Here is a 25,005-nt window from a genome sequence, read left to right on the forward strand (position 1 = left end):
AAAGCAACGGTTCCAGAGTTACGGAGGGTGAAAAGTCGAGGTTTTCGATACTTTTTATATTTTTTGGGCAATATTTATGATATATCTATACCAAAAACCCAGACATCCAAAGTGAAAGTTATCCTGCAAGACCAAATTGTTCTATATGGTCCACATAATGTTCAGAAAAAAGTCACACCATTTTGAGCGTCGGGTTTGGGGGGGGGGAGAGGGGGGGAGAAATCGGTAAATATAAAAAGTATCGAAAACCTCCACTTTTCACCCTCCGTAACTCTGGAACCGTTACTTGTATAACAATTATGTATAGAACCTTTTTTGTTTTAAATTTTATGTAGAACATTCTTCTATAGAACATTCCTTACGCTAAAGCATAGTTTTAGAAATATTGACGAAAAACGTAAAAAAACTACTAATTTACCGACTTCTCCCCCATCTCCCCCCCAAACCGGACGCTCAAAATGGTGTAACTTTTTACTGAACAATATGAGGACCATATAGAACAATTTGGTGTTGAAGGAAAACTTTTACTTTGGATGTCTGGGTTAGGCCTTTTTTGGACCAATTATACTATACTACCTCCGTAACTTTAGAACCGTTCATTTTAGAAGGGTTATGCATAGAGTCTTTTTTATTTCAAATTTAATGTAGAACAATTTTGTGTAGAAGGTTGTTCATGCTAAACCGCTTAGTTTTAGAAATATTGACGAAAAACGTAAAAAACTACGAATTTGCAGATTTCTGCCCCCTCTCCCCCCCCAAACCCGACGCTCAAAATGGTGTGACTTTTTTCTGAACATTATGTGGACCATATAGAACAATTTGGTGTTGGAGAATAACTTTCACTTTGGATGTCTGGGTTTAGGTCTAATTATACCATACTATTTAAAGGTTTTTCTATTGAAAAATAATATAAAATATTATACTAACGAAAGAAGAAGAAAGAAGAAGAATTATATACAATAAAAGTCACTCAATAAATTCTAAAATCAATAGATTTGTTATTGATTGACACATGGTACAGGCTCTTAATAAGAAGTCTATAATGAAACTGTACATCTCAATTATTTTGCAGCTGGATAATAATTCTGAGACGTATTGTTGCATCCTTGGATTGATACCAAATTATGACTTTTTTGTAATTGTTAATAAAGGCCTGTAGAAACAAACAAATAAAATTTTAATTCTCATTATTTGTTTAATTCTCATTAAACTCTATTTAATAAATATCAATCTATAAATCATAACATTAATACTGCTCTGGCATACGGAGGGATAATCTTTCTCTTATTTTCTTCTGAAGTATTTGTAAGCTTCTGAGTATTTGTAACCTGATCGATAACTTTTAAGTCTTGGAATCCTTAATCAAATTTTTCATGAAGACATTTCACGCTTTTTTCATATTCCTTAAGGTTGTCTTTCCTAACTGGTGTAATTTCTTCTTTCTTGATTACTTGTTTGTAAAATGGATTCAATTGTATTTTGAAACTTCTGATATGACCGCAGATAGCATGAATTAATAGATTTCTTCCCTGTAATCCACTATTGATATGACGTGTTACTCTCAGTTTGGTAGCCGAGGCAATAAGTGTTTCTGTTCGGTATGTCAACACTGGAGAAACGCATTGATCAAATACTTTTCTCTTAAGGCATGTGGGTAGATCACAAAGGCTACAAATAAATACGAAAAGTAACAAGATAACTACAGAAAAAAAAATAACAGAAAAGTATAATAAATACCCTAGAAACTGTTACGCTTCTGGTTGCTGGAGAATGTCACTCGTTTGCGTTAAAAACATGGTGTATGAGAGCAGGAGTATATAAGGTGACATTGTGCATGACCCATTTAAGAAGAACACATGTTGCCAAGTAAACTGGACAAAGACTAAGTGTAATGACTACAATACTGATAACCTAACAAGCTGAAGTAAATTGAATGTTTAATAAACATAGTTAAGTTGCGTTGTGATGGTTTTATTTAAAATAGTTGACTGTAGATTCTAGATGAGTCGTTTGACTGATAGATCTTTATGTACTAAGACCTGAACGAACTTTTATAATATACTTCTATGTTAAGTTTCACAAATCGAATACAAAATACACTATATATCACAATTATTACCCAGTACTTTAGAATAGAACAAGAGAAATCTTACTCCGTTCTAAAATAAATCATGCTAAGAGTACCCCAAGGAAGCATACTTGGGGACTTGGGCTACTAGTGCTGTATCTATTATACATTAGCGGTATCGTGATATCGTGAGGCTGCGTTGCGCATTTCACATTTTTCACCATATGATACACATACTTTTAAATGTACCCCGTCTCATCCACATTCAAACCTTCGCGGTTCCTTTTTAGTGAGTTGGCACCTTTACAGCGATTCCAATACAAGGTAGTCAAGGTACTGAAGAACATCGTTGATGCACCCTGATATTCCGTGCCGCAGTTCGCCTAACGGCGTGAGTAAAAAGCCTTGAATTTTGTTGTTTTTTATTTAATGCAACTGTCTTTTTGTGATGTGATAATAGTTAACCTAAGATCTTGGAGGTAGTTATAATAAAGCATTGATTGTATTGTTGTATTGAGGAATTAATAAAAAATTCTAAAAAATATTTGACGGCCACAGAGTTATAAAAGAATTGGCAGATATTTTGTCAGATACCTAGGATATAGTGAACTTTGGCGATGAAAAAGGTGAGGTTAAAGAAATTAATATAATTCGGAGAAGAAGATTTCCAAAATCAGTATTCTATGGATATACACGAGTCTGATTATTCATTCTGCATTACCAAAGATGGCGAAGCTGTTTGTAAGAGTACTATAACAACATTAGGTAAAACCAAAGCAAAAAATATAATAAAAGTTCTTCCTGGATCCAAAGGATCAGCAAAAATGCCAAAATATTGAAAATAGGAGAAAGATTTATTATGTCAAATATTATTTTATTTTTTTACTTTTTTGAAATAAAAGATTTGTTGTAACTGTCTCAGATTTACTATTATGGGTATGCATCTTTTGAATTTAATTTAAGCATACGTTTTTCTGCTTGCGGCATAAAGTGCAACCGCGCGCCCGCTCTTGAGATTTTTAAAAGCGCGCCCGACCGAGTGTTAAAATGAGATTGACAGTATTTTTGAGGTGAGTTTCTTGGGAGAACTTTATTGAAAGGATCGGTAAATTGAATACCTACATGAAAATAGTTACCCATGGTATAATTATTATGCTAAAGCTTTTATTTGCTATTTTATATTCACTTTTAACTTTTTTCTCTAATCTTATTAGTCATATTGGTGGTTTCAGCAGCCTCCGTAAAAAGCGTAACCTTCACTCTCAGAGAAGAACATTAAAAACCTATTTATTACTCTTTCAGACGAGTCGTTGGCAGAGGCTCAGGTACCCCGATGATTAATCTTCGACGAAAAAATCTTTGCTTATCCTTTGCTAGATCTAAAGGCTGGAATCAAAGTGTTTTCATTGCATTGTGTCAATCAGCGGGTAAATGTTATCGTGCTTTTTACCCCGGGCAGTATACCGAAGATCTTATCATGCCGAGTGGAAATTATAGCTTACTTAGAGACATCATTTACTTGCATCAAGGCTATGAATTGTTATTGTTATTGCAAAAATACCTTTTATTTTAGAATAGCAAACAGCAAATGTATTGGTCATCGAATTTACTGTTATTTAATTGCTTGCCTATTATTGTTGTGAATATATTTGTTTATATATTATGTCTTTTACAGGTAAGTCGCAGATATACTTTTGCACAATACGAGTTTCTTCTTAAAGTTCCCTCTCCTATCGGAGGTTGGATATCATAATGGCTATGGTCAATTTGTTGGCTGCTGCTCTGAATAGTTGTAATGAACTACAGTTAAACCATTCTCTAAGGACAATACGAGTAGATACATCAAAATTTAGTAAGTATAAGTATTTTTTATAAGTTAGTATTTTTTGAATTTCCCGCAACAGAAAACTGTTGCGCGAAGTAAACTACACGAGATTAGTTTGATATTATCTTAAATAAACGTATGATTTTTATTATTTTTTTCATTATATTTTTTATTATCTTTTGACAACACGATTTTTCAATTCTTTTTATCCTTTCTATACTCGATTTGGAAATGTATGACAGCACGGTAGCAGAAGATTACAACGGACAGAGCCTGTTTTACTTCAAATCAGGCCTGAGGCACTACACAATTTTCAGGCCCCTAAATATAAACGAAATGAAACGAAATGGACGAAATAAACATCAGATCAAAAAACTGAAAAATGCGTTTTTAATATTTTTAAAAAATCTATCGAATGACACCAAACACGACCTCCTCCTCACCCCCGGAGGTGGGGTGGGTGGGGAGTTACTTTAAAATCTGAAATAGGAACCCCCATTTTTTATTGCAGATTTTTATTCCTTATGTAAAAATAAGTAACTTTTATTGGAGATATTTTTTCGAACTATGGATAGATGGCGCTATAATCGGAAAAAACGATTTTTGGAGATGGAAAATTAAATTAAACAATTGAAAACCCCATTAAAATGAAAATCTTAAATCAACTTTTTTGGTTTTAGAACCAAATCTTCACAACCTAATAGGTCCCCATGAAGCTTTAGTAATTGTAAATTTAGCAACCATGATTTGTATTAATTTTTTGTAATATATCATTTTCTATATTTAAAATAGCCAAAGACGACAGATTTTGTCGATTTAGGGAATTTTATAAATGCGACGTTACTCTTTTCAGTACCGAGAAAGATCTTTAACCTGAAGCGTTGCTATTGCTAATGGGTAGGTATAGTTAAATACATTGTAAGCAACGTTTCTACATGTGTAAACGTCGATATGACGTTATTTTCAATCAAAAAGGTCATCATACTTTGCAGATTTTGTAAGATGTTAGATGTTCTCCTCTTCTTCCACTAAATCATCAACATCGATATCGGTCTGATAATATTCGGTAATAGTTTACAAGTTTAATGTTTCACTATTGTCTGTGAAAAAGATGTTAAAAAAATATAGTTTACAGAATTAAAAGCATCTTTTCGTATAGATAGTTGCGTAATTAAAATATCACAAATAGGTAAAAAACTATTTATTTTAAAAGTTTCATTAAAAAATCGTTTCGGGAACTCTTGAATTTTCATAAAAAAATTGTTTTCCGTCCTCAGGAAAGCTTATCTTTATAATATGAAACGTCTAATAATTATCGTCTATAATTTTTTAGAAGAAATTTCCAATTTCTGAAAATTTTTGTCTTTCTTTCTGTATACATATTTGATTAAACTATTGTAAAGGTCACACACCACTGTAACTTTTACTGGTTGCATTTATGCGGTCCAAAATGTTATTCCAAATCGTTGTCATAAGAATAAACTCTAACGTAGGTATTCATTTTCCCTAACAAAACATTTGCTTCAACTGACGTCATCCTTTTTTGGTTTGAATCTTCGCTAGATTGGTCCAACGCGATTTTAAATAAATGAAACGAAATAATTTTGAAAATTTATTTTGTTATTGCGTTAAATATATTTTTAGGATTTCCGGGCCCTTTTAAAATGCAGGCCCGAGGCAGGTGCCTGATGGGCCTAGTGGTAAAATAGGCCCTGACAACGGATTACAAGTACAAGCATTTTCTACACATAAATAAAGTTTTACGCTACAACTTGGGACTCATATATTTCCTTACTGTTGCTTGATAGAGCCATATTGCATCACATTACTTAAACTAACAGGAGTGGATTTCTGATCGCACGTAACCATCCTCCGATCACTGGGGAGCGGTTGAAGTGAATCTTATATTCGACGAATGTCTCTTGGTCCGCCTTTCCGTCTGGTAGATTGCTATGTAGAAAGTCGATGGGGAGCTTCATCTCTCGACCAGTCAATAGCCATTGCTGGAGTGTAACCAGTTGCTTTATGTTGAGAGCTTTGGTCTCTCTGGTTTTCATGTACAAACAGGGACAGATACTGGGTACAGGTTCCTACTATGCCATCTGACTTAGGATGAAGCGATGTCGTTCTGCTTTTCTTAATTTCCAGTAAAGCCATCATGGTCTTCCAAACTTTCGATTCAAAGTTGCTACAATTTCGAGTAGGGCCTCACCAGCTGTGATTACTTCTTGGTTAGGTAGTGCAATTCTTCTGGCCATTTGGAAAAATAGTCCATAGCAGCCATCAAATATTAATTTACTGATGGTGTTACTGAAAATGATCCCAGAATGTCGACAGCAACTTGTTCCCATGGAGACCCAGTGATGTATTATTTGAGTTTTTCTCTAAGTCTCCTTTTGGGTCATTTCTTTGATACACACAGGTCACATTGTTTGCACAATTCTACCACATCTTGCCGACAATTATCCCAGTAATACCTCTCAAGGAATTTGGCCAGAATCCTATTGATCCTGGAGTGGCTGTCGCGGAATTCTGCAAGCACGTCCTTTGCACATGTCCTTGGGAGAACAATTTGGGGTACTGTTCTTGTTCCATCCTCTTCCATTTACGAGTGATGACGTCGCTCGCAGACACAAAGAGTTCCATTGAAGCCACCTTCACTTTACAATCTCCTGCCATTGTGGCCTAGCTCTGTGTTCAGCCACTCACGGACTATCTTTAGATCTGGATCATTCTTCTTCTCAATCTGGAGGTTTTCTTTGGGTAGGGCTTCTTCGTCACTTCTGCACTCTATGGTTTTCAACTGTAGAATCTAGCACTGTTGTTCTTCTTGGCGCTCGTAGAATCGGCACTTCCTTTCTTTGAATGATTTTCGAGCCATCGAGTCGTCGAGCTTAAGAGCCATTGTAAGGAGGAATGGTCATGCTTTGACGACCGCCCATAAATCTTTACCGGCAACACAGTAGTGCCTCATTGCTTTTCCCAGAGCTTTGCTAAAGTATCCTATGATATGTTCCTCACCCTCCTGTACTTGCGAATGTAATGCCCCGATGCCATTTTGAGAAGCATCCATATTAAACACGAAAAGTCCCTGTTCTTTAGGATATATCACGATTGGAGCCGTTGTCAATTTATAATTAAGTGTGGTGGAGGCAAGCTGGCAGTATGATGTCTAGTTCAGTCAAATAACAGCTTCCTCTCAGTCAGGTTATGGGGGATTGGCAATCTTCCCAAATTTTTTACGGGCGACGGCAGTAACTGCAAAGGCCTTCGGATAATGTCGTTTTCCCCAAAATGTTTATTCAAAATAAAGATTCAAACCAAACTTTACGTTGGCATGTTGGCAAAATGTCGTGTCACTTAGCATGTGACTTTGTTCCTACCGATACATAGAAATAAACGATTCAAAGGGCTATTGTTTGCCCTCAATAAACTTTTTTTTTCATATTTTTATAATTATTTTTTATCTCTCTATTTATTTTTAACTAGCTGACCCGGCAGACTTCTTATTGCCTCAGTAGATAAAAACAAACTTTTATATACAATAAACTTAAAACAAACAAAAGGAATTCGTAATTAATAAAGAAAAAATGCTCGATGTGAATGAGGTTTTATTATTGTTTTTAATTAATTACACATGCTGTTTGATGCAATAAAGTTTAGTTAGAAGTAACAAAATAAAGTTTGTAGTGCAACAGTTACAATCTTAAATTTTTTTATCTTATAATGAATATAACAGCTTTATTTTATCTACATTCAAAACAACCCTGTATTTATGATTGGGTTCGGGGTGGTTCCAACTCTATAGGTGTTGATTAAATAAAATTAAATTAAATTAAAATTAAATAAAATTAAATAGAATTAAATAAAATTTCATAAAATTAATAAAATTAGATAAAAATAAATAAAGCTGCTAAAAAAAATTAAATAAAAATAATAAATAATTAAAAAAAACTAAAATTAAATAAAAGTTAATAGAATCTAATAAAAATAAATAAAATTTAATAAAATGGAATAAAATAAAAAAAAAATGGAATTAAAAATTAAATCCAATAAAATAAACGAAAATAAATAAAATACTTAAATTAAATAAAATTAAATAAAATTAAACAAAATTAATTAAAATTAAATAAAATTTTATAATTTGCTGCTTGTTCTTTTCGTGTGCTCAGAATTTTTCTCCTGCTTACGGTTCGTCAGAAAAGTTCCGTTATGAGATATTTTTTGAAAATTTCGCAAAATTAAAACTTCATATTTTGCCCAATTTGAGTCCCAAAATTAAACTGTTCCACTTCTCTTTTATAAAATTGGTCGCTCGTTCTTCTTCTGTGCTCAGAATATTTCTACGGCTTGAGATATTGTATTTTGACACTGATTGCGCTAGAGAAAAAAATTTTAGTACGGTTCTGCTCGGTATTCAGCTGGGGGTCTACCTACTTAATTTCGTATTTTCACGTCATTATTATGAGAGTTATGGCGTCATCGGCAACCCCACTTGCGACGTACGGGTATGAAAAATTAACAACCTATTCTCAGTCCTGCCGAATATAGGCGTAAAATTTCATAAAAATCGGTCAAATCGTTTCGGATGAGTATGGCAACAAACACTGTGAAAAGAGCATTTTATACACATAGATGTAAAAATTTTGGTGGCTACTAAAATGACTATATAAAACCGTATAAACCTTCCCTGAACTTCTACAAATAATTCAACATCAAAATTAGCCAAATCGGTCCAGCCATTTTCGAGTTTTAGCGAGACACACGAACAGCAATTGATTTTTATATAAATATAAGATTAATACTGAGACTCTTGTATCAGCCCTCTCATTTTTATTTTACTTTGATCGATATGCGATAGTTGTACCGCAATCAGTATTCTTTTCATTAACGTCGTTAATTAAATTATCCTGCTGTTAAAATTAATATTGTACAGTGTAGTTTAGTAAATACACTACTAAAAAATTTTATTTCCCCGTCTCTTTAAATAATTCCGTTGTAAAGGAAGCACCGCACTCTCAAACACATCAACGTTATTGGGAAAATATCTTTAATCAGAAATTTGATCGAAAGGTGGTGTGAGTGAGCGCCAACAAGCAAGAGTGGAGAACGAAATCGGAAATTTATATTTTCCAGTGCGCAATCTTTTCTTCAATCTTGACTGGCTCGATAACCAAATCTACCACAGAATATTGCCTTCGCATAAAAAAAGATAGAATTGCTTTTAGATCGAACACAAGGTTGCCGATAACGCTGCTGATCAGTACGTCTCAGATTTTAGATGGAAATTATGACGAATTTAAGGAAGCTACAGGAGCTGCGGATTAATTTTCTTTATGAAAATTATCCCTAAATTATCCACAAGGAAAAAGTTTGTTTTCGTGTAGTTGGCTGTATACTATGTAATACAAAAAAAGGTTAAAATCCTTTATAAAAGGTATATTTAAAATCCCTAAAAAGGGCTACATCACAATCACATAATTAGTTTTCAACTGGTTTACAAGTCATCATCAGCGCTTATCTAAAATGAATATAACCTGGTAAAATAATGCAAAGATATTGAAATTTTGACTACGGTTAAGAAAAGTTGTAGGTTATACTCACGTGAGATATACTATCCGTTGCAAGATAATTCGGATGGAATTATGACAAAATATGTACTTTTTGTATATATTTTATCGGAAATCCATCCGAATTATCTTGCAACGGACAGTACATGCTAACCACCAAGATCTAAATGTACAAAAATATGTGGGTCAAAGCCCTGTAAAAGTAGTCCGTCAAGGAAACATCGGTTTAAAATGCTGCATTAAGCATGGATGTTTAAAGTATTTTACTAATATGCCCTAGGTAACATCCGAGCTGTGGAATTGACTTCCACATGGTGAAAGTATGACGGTAACGGCAAGTGACAATGAAATGGATAGAGACCTCCGAACGATGACAAGACAGAAATGACAGTTTCACAGGAAGTTGAAAATTTAACCTGTCATATTTAAAGACTATGGTGTACAGCTTGTTACAATAATTAGAAATGATGTAACAACACACTCCATTGTGAAAATTATCAATTAAAATTCAGTATACTAGTAGTTGTAGTTAAAAATGTATTCACGTATACTGTAAGTGGAGGTGGTTAGGCAAACCACATTACACAAATGTATTGTATTCGAGAACTAAAGTCAGTAATCAAATCTTGTTATCAAGAGATCTAAGATTTAAAAAAGCAATTTTGTATTGATTTAAAGTTATCGAATTTATTTAACTTATTGGTGGCTGTTGGAATTTGTGTAAGTAACACACAACAAGTGCTCATTGTCACTTGCCGTCATACTTTCACCATGTGAACAAGTCAATTCCAGAGCTCGGATGTTACCTAGGGCATATTAGTAAAATACTTTAAACATCCATGCTTAATGTAGCATTTTAAACCGATGTTTCCTTGACGGACTACTTTTACAGGGCTTTGACCCACATATTTTTGAAAATTTAGATCTTGGTGGTTAGCATGTACATCTCACGTGAGTATAACCTACAACTTTTCTTAACCGTAGTCAAAATTTCAATATCTTTGCATTATTTTACCAGGTTATATTCATTTTAGGTAAGCACTGATGATGACTGGTAAACCAGTTGAAAACTAGTTATGTGATTGTGATGTAGCCCTTTTTAGGGATTTTAAATATACCTTTTATAAAGGATTTTAACTTTTTTTTTATCCCTAAATTGTATTTAATAATTAAATCTAAAAATCGACGGTTTTCTATTAATTAAGTTTCTAAATAAAATTTTAATTAGATATATAGAAACTACACCCAAATGGATATAAAGAGGCATCAAAAAAATCGTCAATAGAGCAGGCCTAGAATAAGACTTCTTTCTTTTGGATGGTAAGTCACTCAACACACAAAGGATTCAAAATAAATTTACCATAACCTAATTTGAGTATGTACATAATTTTCTGCTTTCTTAACACGTTGACTACCAACAACGAGGTTTCTCGTGGGTTGTTTACCTAACCAAGACGCCAACTACCAGTTGCCTCGTAGTAAATCAATGTTGCCGAGCTGCGTCAAGGGGGGAAAGAAGAAAAGAGCTTGAACGAAAAGAAACAGCAGCGTTGGCCAGAGTTGGACTAAATGAAAATTTATTTTTTTTTTTTGATAAATTTTAAAATGATTTTCCACAGAAAGTGTTAGTTTCTCTTTCTCTTTCAGAGTTTCGTTTCGTTTTTTATTTTTAGTACAAACTCGAATTTGCTTTGCAACATGCACTTCTTTTCAATTCTCTCTAAATAATAAAGAGCTTGCGATTTGTGTGTTTTTTAATTTATTCAATCTATTCTCCAAGTAAAGCATTGGCAAACGCCTCTCGAAAAACTTGATCAGTTTTATTTAAGAAGAAGTAGCTATTTTATGATTACTATGTACCTACTATAATTAGCATTTTTAATAATATATGATTAAATTCGCTTCTGGAACCGAAATACTTAAAAGTACCGTGGTAGTTAACGTGCTCAAACAATTTCAATAAAATGAGATGGTCTAAAACAGCCTTTTGAGTATGTTCTAATGAACGGTGCAACTTTTTCCACATCTGCTTTGCAATTGTACAACAATTTTGAAATGTAAAAAAAATAAATAGACCAACGCAACAGATTCCGCCGACTAGAAAAAAATAAGAGAATAAAAAAATATTCTCTCAGCTATTTTCCTAGACATTGCAAAATCATTCGATAACGTGTCGCAGAAAGGCCTGCTGCTAAAACTCAAAGTCTTTCTATCCACTATGTCTATCCAATACAGTCATATTTATTTAGAAGACAGAAAGAGTTTAGAGGAACAGGAAGGCGAATATTCAAAACTACGACCAATCAAAGCAGAAATCCCATAGGGCAGTGTTCTGGGGTCCACACTGGTGGCGGTTCTAGCCCGAGGCAGGGGGGCCTCCAGTTTTTACAGGACTATTGTACTATAATATTTCTTTAAAAAGGCACGTTATCTTGTTTATTCACCGGTTGTGTCCCTTGCCCGTGCCCCCTCCCCCCAGTTTTTAGTCTAGAACCAGCACTGGCGCATACTATATTTATTATATACCTGTAACATCCCTGTTACAGAAAATATTAAACTGGCCATACTTGCAGACGACAGTGCATTGTTAAGAGTCTGTGAAATATTCGAAGAAACAACCACAAAGTGCAAACTACAAAATACACAGTGCAGTGAACAAAATAAGCAATTGAAAGAATAAAAGGTGCATAAAAATTAATGAAGGGAAATCTGCCCATATCGATTTCAGTATAGTAGTACGTATGTATCATGTTACTTTCCCTAAAGCAAATTGATTATTATTTAAAGAAGAGTGAGATAAGGAAAACGCGTGCCGTAAAAACATTTTATCTCATACAAAATAAGTGGAATGAGAAGTGAGTATTTACGATAAGGTATAAAAAAAAATTATCTTGGCAAACACAAACAATAATTCCCCAAAGTCAAGTGACGCGCGAAAATAAGATTCAGTCTGGAATCCATATTTTAATAACCATAAGGGTATTTGTTTTGTTTCAATATGTACGTAAAATAAATATGTATAACTTGTAATTCGAGAGAAAGAAATGGACCGAAGATCAGTGACTTCAAGACATTTATTACTTTTCATCTTAAGGACATAGGCGCAAAATGTCGCCTGTCAAAATGTTCAATGTGTTTTAAATGTATTCATTTTTTTCGAATCCTAAGAAAACTAATAAGTATTTTTGAAAAATTTAAACCCAGAATGAAAGATTACATTATTACCGAGGGCCGAAAGTCCCTTAGAATAAACAAAAAGTTTCATTTGAATGAAATATTTGGAATTAAAAATTACACTATTTTTTTATTTGTTTTTTTACCCCTGTAATTTATTAAAATAAACATTATAGAAGTTTTCAGGGACTTTCGGCACTCGGTAATAATGTAATCTTTCACTCTGCGTTTAAATTTTTTAAAATACTTGTTAGTTTTCTCAGGATTAAAAAAAAATGAATACATTTAAAACACATTGAACAGTTTGACAGGTCGTTAATTAGCGACAAATTCAAATATTTCATGAATTTTGGGACAGCTTTTATAATATACATACAAAAAGTATAATATACTTTTCATAATATTATTAATTATTATGTGACAAAGTTTTTACTTTTTTGATTAAATTTTTCGGTTTCATTTTGCAACCACCATATTTTTCGACGTGCAGTATTTCTTTTACATATCCAATTTATATTTACTCATACTCATTTACATTTACTCATACGTAGTTTTCCTCTAATTCTTCAATTATTATTTTTCGCAAATTGATACATTTTTTAAGATAGCCAAAATATCGAGAGGTTTAAAGGTTTGGAAAGGTGGCTACCATCATCTGAGGGTCTAGTCGTTTCCATTAGGCGGCGTCAGATCATGACGTTCTTATCCGGCGTCCGATCTATGGCAACAGGGGCGTTACAAAAATATTTTTATTCAAAAGTAATAAAGTATGTTATCTAATAAATGAGCACTGGTAAACCTAGAAACGAAGAAATTCGTAGAAAAAGTGGTGTAGAAAACATAATAAAACACATAGCCAAAATTAAATGGAAGTGGGCAGGATACGTCGCTAAAATGAGAGATGATAGGTGGACCAAAAAAATCTTGGAGTGGAGACCGAACGCGGATAGAGGAAACCCGGGAAGACCACCCACAAGATGGACTGACGACATAAAGAGGATTTGTACCAACTGGATTGCAGCGGCGCAGGATAGATCTGAATGGAAGTTTTTTCGAGGAGGCCTATGTTCAGCAGTGGACGACTATGGGCTAATGATGATGATGATGATGGTAAACCTAATCTTTGGTTGGTGAGTTCCTTCATTGCTTTCTGTTCAAAGTAAGCTTTCTTTTGCTGTTGTTCTACATTTAGAAAATATTTCCTTTTAGGATCTTTAGGTCTTGCTCTTCGTATTTCTGCCCTACGTACACTTTCTTTCAGAAGTATTTTTTGTACTTACCTCTGTTACATGGTCTAGCTACGTTTTAGATTTTCATTTGTTCCGCTCTTTAGAGATTATTATATATACAGTGAGCCCGTAAAGGTTGGAATTAATTAATTTTCTCGAGAATGGACGATTTTGGAAAAATATCTCGAAACATGTTAATTTTTATTTTTAAATTACGACTTTTTGGCATATATATCATACTAGTAACGTCATCCATCTGGGCGTGATAAAGTCATCGATGATTTTTTTTAATGAGAATAGGGGTCATGTGATAGCTCATTTGAAAGGTAATTCAATTCTCCATTCAGTAGTATAAACATTAACATAACTATTTATACAGTGTCTCCAAAAAATTTTTTTTAATTAAATTTATTGACATAAAAAGAATGTATGTAATTTATTTAAGTCTCCCCCATTATTCGCCTACAAGCATTTGTTTTCTTGACTGCTCTCATCTACTTATCAACCCTCAATATCACTTTAGCATCGGTTCTCTCTTCATCTATTTACTTCTTACTTGGTCTTTCTACTGGCCGACGTCCCTCAATAGTTTCACTAAGCGTTCTACTATATGTTCTCTTATTACCCATCCTTATTTATCAATACAGAATGTAGGGAGATCGCGTAATCATTGAGATAATTAAACTACAAGGTCCATTTTTGATGTCATGAATCCAACACTTTTTAATCTATGTCTACATTACCAAAACATTCTAAATAAATGGAAAAATTCGGTTACAATCCTCCTTCATAAACATGGAGATAAATTAGTTTGTACTTGAAAACTATAGGCCCTTAACTATATATAAACCACCTATACAAGTTATGTTCTGGAATACTGGCACACAGATTGGAAGTAAAACTTGATTTCTATCAGTTAGAGGAACAAGCAAGATTCCCATCAGACCACGGAAATAAGGACCATCTGCAGTGCCGTAAAGCTATAGTCGAGTAGTCTCGAATATAAAAGACCTCTTGCTCTTATTTTTGTTCACTTCCATAAAGCATTTACCACAGTGGAATCCTGTCCGCAATGATCTAATAAAAATCGAGAAATCCATTTAAAAAGAACAGCTTTCAACCAGTGTATTCTACCACGTCTTACATGAGGAACAGAAACCTAACTCTCACAAAAGCATCAGCCGAAAAATTGTGAAGGATACAACGTAAAATGGAAAGATCAATGCTTGGAATAAGCTTGACAAATATATTAAGAAACGAGGACTAAGGAAACTAGGAACCGGAATGAAAGACGTTATCGAAGGAATTACAACGCAAAAATGGAGATGGGCTGGACATGTTGCAAGAATGAAAGACGACAGGTGGAGAAAAAAATTACTTAAGTGGAGACCACGGGCAGACAACCACCAAGATAGCAGAGGCGCTGAACAGACAAAGATTGAAATATTTGTAAGAGGCCTATGTTCAACAATGGACAAATCAGGGCTGATTGATGATGATGATGATATTTCTCAGTTAACAATAAAATGTCAAATACATGTCAGTAGGAAAAGCTTTCATGGTTACGTAACATTAGAAATTGGAGGAATAACCTTTGAAGAATTGATCGTAACACCTCAAGACAGAGACGAGTTTGCTATTGTAAACGATAATCTTTATTAGTGGAGACGGCACTCAGAGAAGACATAGACTACTTACAAAATCTTATGAAACTGACTCTCACATTTAGTGATGTTAATCTACAGACGAAATAATGATGGAATCCAAGATTGCTGAAAACGTCAGGGTGCGGATAGAACCCTGTCGCGCAATTCAGTATAAAATGAAAATAGTCGAATGTTTTTAGGATTAATTTTTTCCGGTTGTACGAATTTTCAAGTTCCATGAGTTTTTGCATTAACTCTACTAATTTTTTGATTCTCGAGATTCCATTATCTCCAGAGCAAAAAACATTATGTGAAATATTATCCTTTTTAAACACCTTTGTCTACGCCTATGGGTATCGGTAGTTTCTCTTGACATTTTCACACCTTTGCTTTGCAATAAAGTCACTCGGCGATGATCGAGTGAGTGACATATCGCGCGACACCAGCAATTCTGCATTCGGAAAATTCATTTTCCCTCATATTGCGCACGCGTCTTATCAGCACCAGCAGTACACACGAGGCGGCCGCACGTTTTCCGAACGGTTATCATACTTTGGCAGTGACAACCAGACTAGTCGTGTGGAAAAATGATAGCGAAATCTCAGGTCATCACCGAACCGGATGGATCTCTTTTGCGACTCTTTCCCGAAACCCATAAAAAAAAAATAACCATCCTCGCCTTTTTAATTTAGAACTTCCGATTCGGAATCCGATTGTTTTCCATTTTATTTTATTCGTCTTAAGTAGGCGGCTGATTGAATTTCTCGCAGAAATTGAAGAAGTGTTTTATCTCAATCGCCCACAAAATTAGAAAAGCTGATATCACATCGATTTCAAATCAATAATATAAATATTCTTTAATGAAGAATCAACGACAGAAGTAAATGACTGAATATGGACTAAATGAAAAATGGACTAAGACTACGCACCAATAAAAATTAATGGACAAGACATTCATTATGCCAACACAGCCAAATACCTATACACGAAGCTTCGCTGTAAAGCACATGTAAAGAAAAATAAAGAAGAATTAGATATTAAATATAAAAAATTGTACTGGCCACTGGGAAGAGGGAAGATACTCAGGATTGTCAAAGTATAACAAGATGCTAATCTACAAACAAGTTATAAAACCAGTATGGACGTATGGTATCCAACTATGGGGATGTACAAAAAATACAAACTTGAAAATAATACAAAATTTTGAAAACAAAGTATTAAGGGGCATAGTTAACGTACTATGGTACATCCGTAATGACGACCTCCACAGGGATCTACGAATGGAGCCCTTCGACAAAGAAATCCGAAAACACGCAGAAAGTCATGAAAAAGACTTCTTCTCCACGAAAATATTGAGGCCATCCAGCTCCTGGACAACTCAAACCAGAAAAGAAGACTGAAGAGGACCAAACCTCACGAGTTGGTGTATTGTGCGACAAAGCTAATAGCGGAGCATTGCGCGACAAGTGTGCAAGCAACGTGTTGGTGTAGTGCGTGATAAAGTGAAAAGCAGCGCTTTGTGAGATGGTGCTCAAGCAAAAACTGCCCCAGTAATAATAAAGACAACTAAGAAGACATCAAAGGGTGACTCTTAGATATTAAGTAGTTAGTAAGATAGGATAGATAAAAAGTTACTTACTCATTGGTCCAAGACCAGATTGTAGCACTTAGCAAATAAATAAAAAATAGCTATTTGTATAACAAGGGAGGAAAGTGCTACTACTTTTCCTCCCGAGAATGAAGTTTACTGTATTATACTATTTACAGTAATCTTTCAAGGGAGGAAAAGGCACTTTACTCCCATGTTATACATATGGTTTTTCCACCTTCCTCAAATAACAAGTAATTTTTTCATTTTTACTTAATTTATTTATGTAACTAACCAACAAAATTTATTAAAACTAAAACTAACAAGTAGGTACAATATATCTGTCAACTGTCAAATATAAGTCAAATTATTAATGTAAACATTGTTAAATCACACGGTTATTAGACTTTATTACGGTTGTCTTGTCCGACGGTGGTGGGGAGACTTATATTTTTGACTTTACGTCACAAGAGTTTACATTCCCATATTTTTAAATGATTTTCGATCACTGAATGTGTGTTATTGTGTATATGTGTATTATGTTATTATGAAATAATTAGACAAATAGTACACATTTTATCTTATACCGGGTGATGAATCGTAAAAAGGGCCATAGGAAACTCAATGTAAAATTCTGAATTGTTGAATTCCTGCTTCCCTAATTATTTTACATCAAAAGTCATGAGAGAATACTTGTAGAGAATTAAAGTCTGTATTAAAATCAAAAGTTAAAATTGTTCTACGATTTAAATGCATTCTAAAATTTTGAAAAATATGATACATTTGCCACAATAGGTATGCGTGTAAAAGTAAGGCCACACGTTACTATTTAACTGACAGTGCTCACACCATTGATTGAATAAAAAAATCTTTATTATTAATCATTTCTCCGCAACTGAGGGTATCTTATCAACTGTATTGTTTTTAAACAATAGATGATAAAATAAAAATATTGACAGTTCAAAAATGTGAACATTATTGCATTGTGTGTGGCCTAAGTTTGGGCTGAAAACTAAAATGTATTACATTTTTACAAAATTTTGGAATATGTTTAATTACGTAGACCAATTTTAACAGTTATTTCCAATACAGATTTCAATCCTCTACAAATAGTTTCTAATGTCTTTTGATGTACAATAATTATTAGGGAAGCTGGAATTCAACAGTTCAGAATTTTACATTGAGTTAATGCAAAATTTTGACGCCTGTCAAAATTCTCAATGTGTTTTAATTGTATTGTATTGTATTGAGAAAACTAATAAATATTTTTGAAAAATTTTAAACTCAGAATGAAAGACTACATTACTACCGAGGACTGAAAGTCCCTGAAAACTTCTATAATGTTTATTTTAAAAAGTTACAGGGCTGAAAATAAAAGAGAAGTGTGATATTTAATTTCAAATATTTCATTCAATAGAATCTGCTTGTTTATTCTAAGGGGCTTTGCGCCCTCGGTAATAATGTAATCTTGCATCCTGCGTTTAAATTTTCCTAAAATACTTGGTTTTCTCAGGATTCGAAAAAAATCATATTACGATTCAAATGACAGTAAACTCTTGTGACGTAATTTCACCCTTAATGTTCATTGGTTAGTCGATTTAGGCAACCGTAGTAATGTCTAAGAACCGTGGTTAAATCAAAATAACAATTTACTGTTTTTTACCATTCTGCAAAATACAGGGTGTTTTATAAATAAACGTTAAAATGTATAGATACTTACGTAATAGAAAATAGATATTGTACAGGGCGCCAATAAGTTATATTTCATGAATGAAATACCATGACCTCACTTTTACTTTTCCTCCCTAGGGAGGAAAAGTACAACTTTGCTCCCTACAATCAGGTCCGGAAAAGTATACTTTAGGTAGAGGTAGGTGGAAAAATCTTTTCTTTATGGTATTAGTGTATAAAAATGTGTCTACTCTGCATAATGTATACCTTAGATGTAAGCATTACTGCTTCTCTTAATATACTCTAAAACTGGTTTGTCTTTGGGGTTGGCTCAGCTAGTTTATTTCATCATTTCTGCCATTCCTGACATGCTGAGCGTTGGGAGCCTAAGTTCAAATTTTCGAAGCTTCAAAATGCTTGTATCAAAAAGCCAATAAGAACATATATAAGAAAAGAAGAAAACTGAAAAAAGCAACTGGAAATATAGATGCACCGATGATTCTAATCCCAATCTGCTACCTGAGAATTGCATAAAAAGGGCAGACCCACTATCGATTTATGTAGTATTAAATAAACAAACACTTATTTGCTCATACTACTGCATTAAAATCGTTTAGTGTAGCATTACCAAGATTACATAATCAGATTATAATCTCGTTGTACCCCTTTTCCTTGTTTGTTGGTTTGGGTGCGTTATCAGATAAGTTTGTTCCTTTCTCTGATCCAATATTTGTCTATCTATATGGGTTAGATAAGTGAATAAATTATTGTTTTATAGATAAGAGCAGTTTTGAAAAGATGGAAGTAGTTTTAATGTTTGTAAAATATTCATAAGAAATACAGCGTTTCGCGAAATTAGATGAACACATTTTTTAGAAACATAAAATGCAAATAAGTTCAAGCGATTTTATTAGAACTTCATCTTCATCATCATCATCATCATCATTTATAGTCCAAGTAATGAAGCTTAAAATAGGACAAAACCTCGCAATTTTTACAGAATGGATCGATTTTCTTGAAAATTTGAAAATAAGCAGTGGATAGTCCAAGGATCAAAATCTATATGAGGCCGAAAGGCGCTTTTACCATGGGGGTGGTTGCCACCCCATGTCGAGGGTGGAAATTTTTTATTTTATTTTGACCACAAAAGTTGGTAAAAACGTTCATTCTAAGCAAAAAACGCTCTATACATTTTTTTGATAAAATTAATAGTATTCGATTTATTCCCTATCGAAAGTGTTAATTTTATATCGAAAAAATCAATGTATTTAATCAGTTTTCTGCTAATAACTCAAAAAGTTTTCGTTTTATCAAAACAACTTTACTTAACAAAAATGTACCTTTTGAAAAAATAAACAAAACTGTTTTTTTTTTATTTCTTTAAGACCTATAGTAATCGAGCTGTACTTTATTATATGGAAGCTCTTCTTCGTCAAATGCTAAATATTGTAGTTTCAAAGTCAAAAGACGGGAAAACTATGCATTTTTCGAGGATAATTTGTTGAAAGTAATTTAAAGTATTTAAAAAGATCTATCTCCAGGAATAAAAAAAAATAGTCTCTAGCTAAAAATTAAGTGACTTATAATAAAAATAATGTCAGTCCCTCTTTTTTTCAACGAAAAAGTGATCGGAAACTTCCCCCTACTCACCACCCTGATTAAAATTAGTCATTGATCTTGTTTGGTCTTCTTTATTTATGTATTGTTAATAGGTTCTAGATGTTTAACCAGCTTAGAATGATTAGTTTTTAGAAAGATGGAGTTAAAAGCGAATAACGAATTTTTGTATTTTGATAAAAAATGCCGTTTTCTTCAGAATAGAAAGACTAGCATCAGAGATACGAAAAAATGATTAAATATAAAATTGAACCTTATTTAATTCTCAAGAAAGTAGTCTGCAAAAATTTTTTCCACGGCAAAAATTGAGTGAGCTATTGACAATTAAAACTTGTAATAACATGCAAAAACCACCTTTACCAACCCTTTCAAAGTCACCTGTTTTTGCGACTGAGGATTTTAGAAGGATTTAATATTAATAGCCTTATATACCTTGTAAAAGCCTACAAAATTATTTTTTACAAAACTTTGTATGATAAAAAATAAAAAAGTTACGGGGTAAAAAATCAATATATTTTTTTTGAAAAATAAGGAGAAATCCAATTGGAAGCATAATAATGTAAGTTGGCGGTGTTTTTAGTCATTGGCCTTATTTATTCTTCTTTATTTATATATTATTAATAGATTCCAGAAGTTTGACTCACTTAAAATGATTAGTTTTTAAAAAACTGGAGTTAAAATAGAATAATGAATTTTTGTAGTTTGGTAAAAAATGCCATTTTCTTCAAAATAGAAAGATTAGCATCAGAGATACGAAAAAATGTTTAAATATGAAATTGTAGGTTATTTAATTCCCAAGAACTTGGTTTGAAATAAAATTTTCTATGGCAAAAATTGAGTGAATCGTTAATGAGTATAATATCGAAAAACATTGATTTTTCGATATAAAACTAACACTTTCGATAGCGAATAAATCGAAAACTATTAATTTTATCAAAAAAATGTATGGGACATTTTTTGCTTATAATGAATGTTTTTATCGACTTTTGCGGTCAAAATATAATAAAAAATTTCCACTCTGAAGTGGGGTGGCAACTACCCCCATGGTAAAAGCGCCTTTCGGCATAATATAGATTTTGATCATTGGACTATCCACTACTTATTCTCAAATTTTCAAGCAAATCGATCCATTCTGTAAAAATTGCGAGGTGAAAAGCTTCGGTTCCTGGGCTATTAGCCTTCTGCGTGCAAAGTTGAACATAGGCCTCCTGTAATTGCTTCCAGTTCTGACTGTCTTAAGTGTCCTACAGGCAGTTTCCAGCGATTCTTTTAACGTTGTCTGTCCTTCATATAGGACTATAATATAGGTGGTCTACTCCTGTCTCTTCTATCCGCTCGTGGTCTCCATACTGTAATTTTAATTGTGTACTAGAGCTTTATTATCTTTTAGCTCTTTTGAAGTTCTTTCTGTTTAGAATCCATCTATACTTTTTAGTACCTTTGATCCTACATTTTCGATTTTTCTTTTGACGTTCTATTTTTATGGTTCCTTAGGCTGGCTTTGCAAGTTGTACAAGTATATTCAAATAAAAGTGCAAGTTGGTTATATAACTAATTAAACGGATATTAAAATCTTTATTATATTATCAATGTTTTGGATCATGACCTTTTGTTAAAACTTTTGCAAATCGACTACCTTTTTCTCTACTGTCAATGTCACTCTAAACAGTTCGTTACAAACTTTTGACACTTGGTAGTCAACGTTGGCCTAAGATGGTTGTTTTAGTTTCCTAGTAGGGTTTCACCATGTTCCCGGAGGTTATATGTATCTTTTAACATCGGCGTTTAGCCTGTTCAATATTACTGTGACATAATGTAGATTGAATTATAAATTCAACCATTGTTTGGTTCTGGGGCTATTTAGCAAGTATTCGAGTACTTACTTATTCTATTTTAGATTCACTGATGATGGACTGATAGGTCCGAAAACGTTCTGAATTGGACACATTTTATTGAATCCATTGGGATTTTTAAATTTTTAATAAATATACCAATTACGTAGAAGTGGTTTTTACTTCATGTTAGAGTTTTTTAACTATATGGTATACAGCCAACCTAGGGAACTTCCCTTTTTAGTTAAAAAAAAACTGGAAGAAAGAAAAGACGATAGCTAGTTTCTATTCAGAAATGGACTAGGAACCAGAGAGGGGTTATTTGCTTTAATGTGATAGCTCAACAAAGATGCATGGATATGAATGTGGATGTACAGGTTTTGTTACTTTGATTTTTAACAAGAATTTGACAAAGTAAGACATGAAAAATTAGTCCAAGTTCTAAAGACAAAAAAATAGACAAAGGGGACTTACACGAATAGTAAAAAACCTTTACTCATTTGTACTCAAAGAGTACAAATTGTAATAGATAACGAACACAGTTCTTCTTCTTCTTCTTCTTCTTCGTGCGACTAGGATTACTCCTGTTTGTCTGCCTCTTATTCTGTTTCAGTTGTTGTTGACTGTACATTGTCTTTCCACCTTTTAGGCGGCCTTCCAACGGGTCTTCTGCTATACGGCTTGTTGCTTTTACAGATATTCGCTAATCTATCTGGTTACATTTGGTTTACATGTTCGTTGCACTTTTTCTTTCTTGTTTTTATCCACTTGTTAATATTTTGAATTTTGCATCGTTCTCGTATACTTCTGTTGCTTTGTCTGTCTCTTAAGGTGATACAGTAGCGATCAACAGGTAGCCAAAACGCGTTCCAAGATTGCGGCTGTAATTTTGAATATTTTTTCGAGATATTTGGCACACATATTCGTAATATAATAAAAAATGGCGGTACAGAGTCCAATTTTAAAAATATATTAATATGCGGAAATTACTCTGTAATTAAATACAATATTAAAAAAACGAGCCTGTACCGCCATTAAGAAGAACAAAAAATACACTTTCTTCAAATAAACTTTTTTATCCGATGCCTAGATTTTGTGTCATTTTGGAACTACTAATTAAATAAAAAATTTTAGTAGTTCCAAAATGACACAAAATCTAGGCATCGGATAAAAAAGTTTATTTGAAGAAAGTGTATTTTTTTGTTCTTCTTAATGGCGGTACAGGCTCGTTTTTTTAATATTGTATTTAATTACATAGTAATTTCCACATATTAATATATTTTTCAAATTGGGCTCTGTACCGCCATTCTTTATTATATTACGAATACGTGTGCCAAATATCTCGAAAAAATATTCAAAATTACAGCCGCAATCTTGGAACGCGTTTTGACTACCTGTTGATCGCTACTGTTTCCTCTTAATGATATGTTTATATGTTAGGATAGGTCTTATTGCATATGTTAGGACATTGATTATAAATATTCCACTAGATAGCTCACCTCTTGGTAACCGAAAGACGTATCAACAACTAGATGGCGCTACTCGAAAACCGTATCGAGATTTCTCATTCTCTCTCTGACTTGCGAGGAGGTAGGAGTAGTGTCAGGGCCGAACTTACCCTATAGGTGTATTATCTGTGACAAGTGTTGTGACAAGTTATAGCAAAATTAAAAAAAAGGACTCACATTTTAGATAAAATGGCCTCTGTAACGCATAAGTGTGTTTACGCGGGATGTTTTGAAAGAAACGATGGAACAAATAATAATTAGGATATGTTAGGATAGGTTTTACTGTTGTCTTGTATACTTTTATTTTGCTTTCCGTGGTCAGATATTTGCTTCTCCGTATGGTTTCTCGGAGGCAACCACTTATTCTTGCCGCTTTTGTTGCTTGTGTTGTGGTCTCTGTTCTTATATTCATGTCACTAGTGATCTCTACTCCTAGTTAATTGAATTTCATTACCTACTTGTTCTACAATTTTGCCGTCTATTTCTAGCTTGCATCTACGCAGCTCTTTACTTATCACTATACATTTAGTTTTTTCTACTGATATTCTCATATTAAGTTTATTTGTTGTGATATTGAAAGTGTGGAGCTGCCTTTGTAGGTCATCCTCGTTATCAGCAATTAGTACAACGTCATCGGCATACCATAAGATCGTAATTTTATGCGCTCCCATATGGTATCCATGTCGTTTTCTGACTTCGTGAATTACTTGATTCATCGCCATATTGAATAACAATGGGCTGAGCGAGTCTCCTTGGCGGATTCCTACTTTTAGTTCTATGCGTTCTGTTTCTCCTGTTGACATTGTAATACAGTTCAGAAATTGGAATCAGGAGAGGAGTTAGGCAGGAATGTATTATGTTTCCACTACTATTCAATGTATATAGTGAATCTATTTTTGAAACAGTATTATCTGAAAGTGAAGGGATAGTAATAATTAACGGTAGAACTATTAACAACATAGACACATAACAAAACGAACATGGAGGTATTGCGAGAAATGGGCAAAGAATACGAGATCATAATTACAATAAAAATAAGAAAGTTACAATACCTGGGACAAGTAATGACGGGACAGCGATATGATATGCTAAGACTGATAATACAGCGAAAGATAAGAGTAGGAAGGAGTATAGGAAGAAGGAGGGTGTCATGGTTGAAAAATTTAAGGGACTGGTTTACATGTAGTTCAATAGAACTCTTTAGAGCAGCGGTAGATAGAGTAAAGATAGTGATGATGATATACAACCTCCAATTGGGAGACAGCCCTAAAGAAGAA

The 25,005-nt window shown here is 33.4% G+C and overlaps 1 protein-coding gene across 3 annotated transcripts in view; it reads left to right on the forward strand.

Annotated features, from left to right (window-relative positions):
* LOC114343226 (zinc finger protein ush) overlaps positions 1–25,005 on the forward strand; it is a 512,519-nt gene that overhangs the window by 392,573 nt on the left and 94,941 nt on the right. Inside the window, exon 1 of one of the 3 annotated variants that reach the window (XM_028294367.2) lies at positions 3,797–3,920. The exons of the other annotated variants lie outside the window; for them this stretch is intronic. Coding sequence (XP_028150168.2) covers positions 3,821–3,920 — 100 coding nt within the window. The 5' untranslated portion in view covers positions 3,797–3,820. Of the gene's footprint in view, positions 1–3,796; positions 3,921–25,005 lie in introns of those variants that run through there. 3 annotated transcript variants of the gene reach the window in all.

This window comes from Diabrotica virgifera, chromosome 1 (genome assembly GCF_917563875.1).
Source record: "Diabrotica virgifera virgifera chromosome 1, PGI_DIABVI_V3a".
In the NCBI taxonomy this organism is placed as follows: domain Eukaryota; kingdom Metazoa; phylum Arthropoda; class Insecta; order Coleoptera; family Chrysomelidae; genus Diabrotica; species Diabrotica virgifera.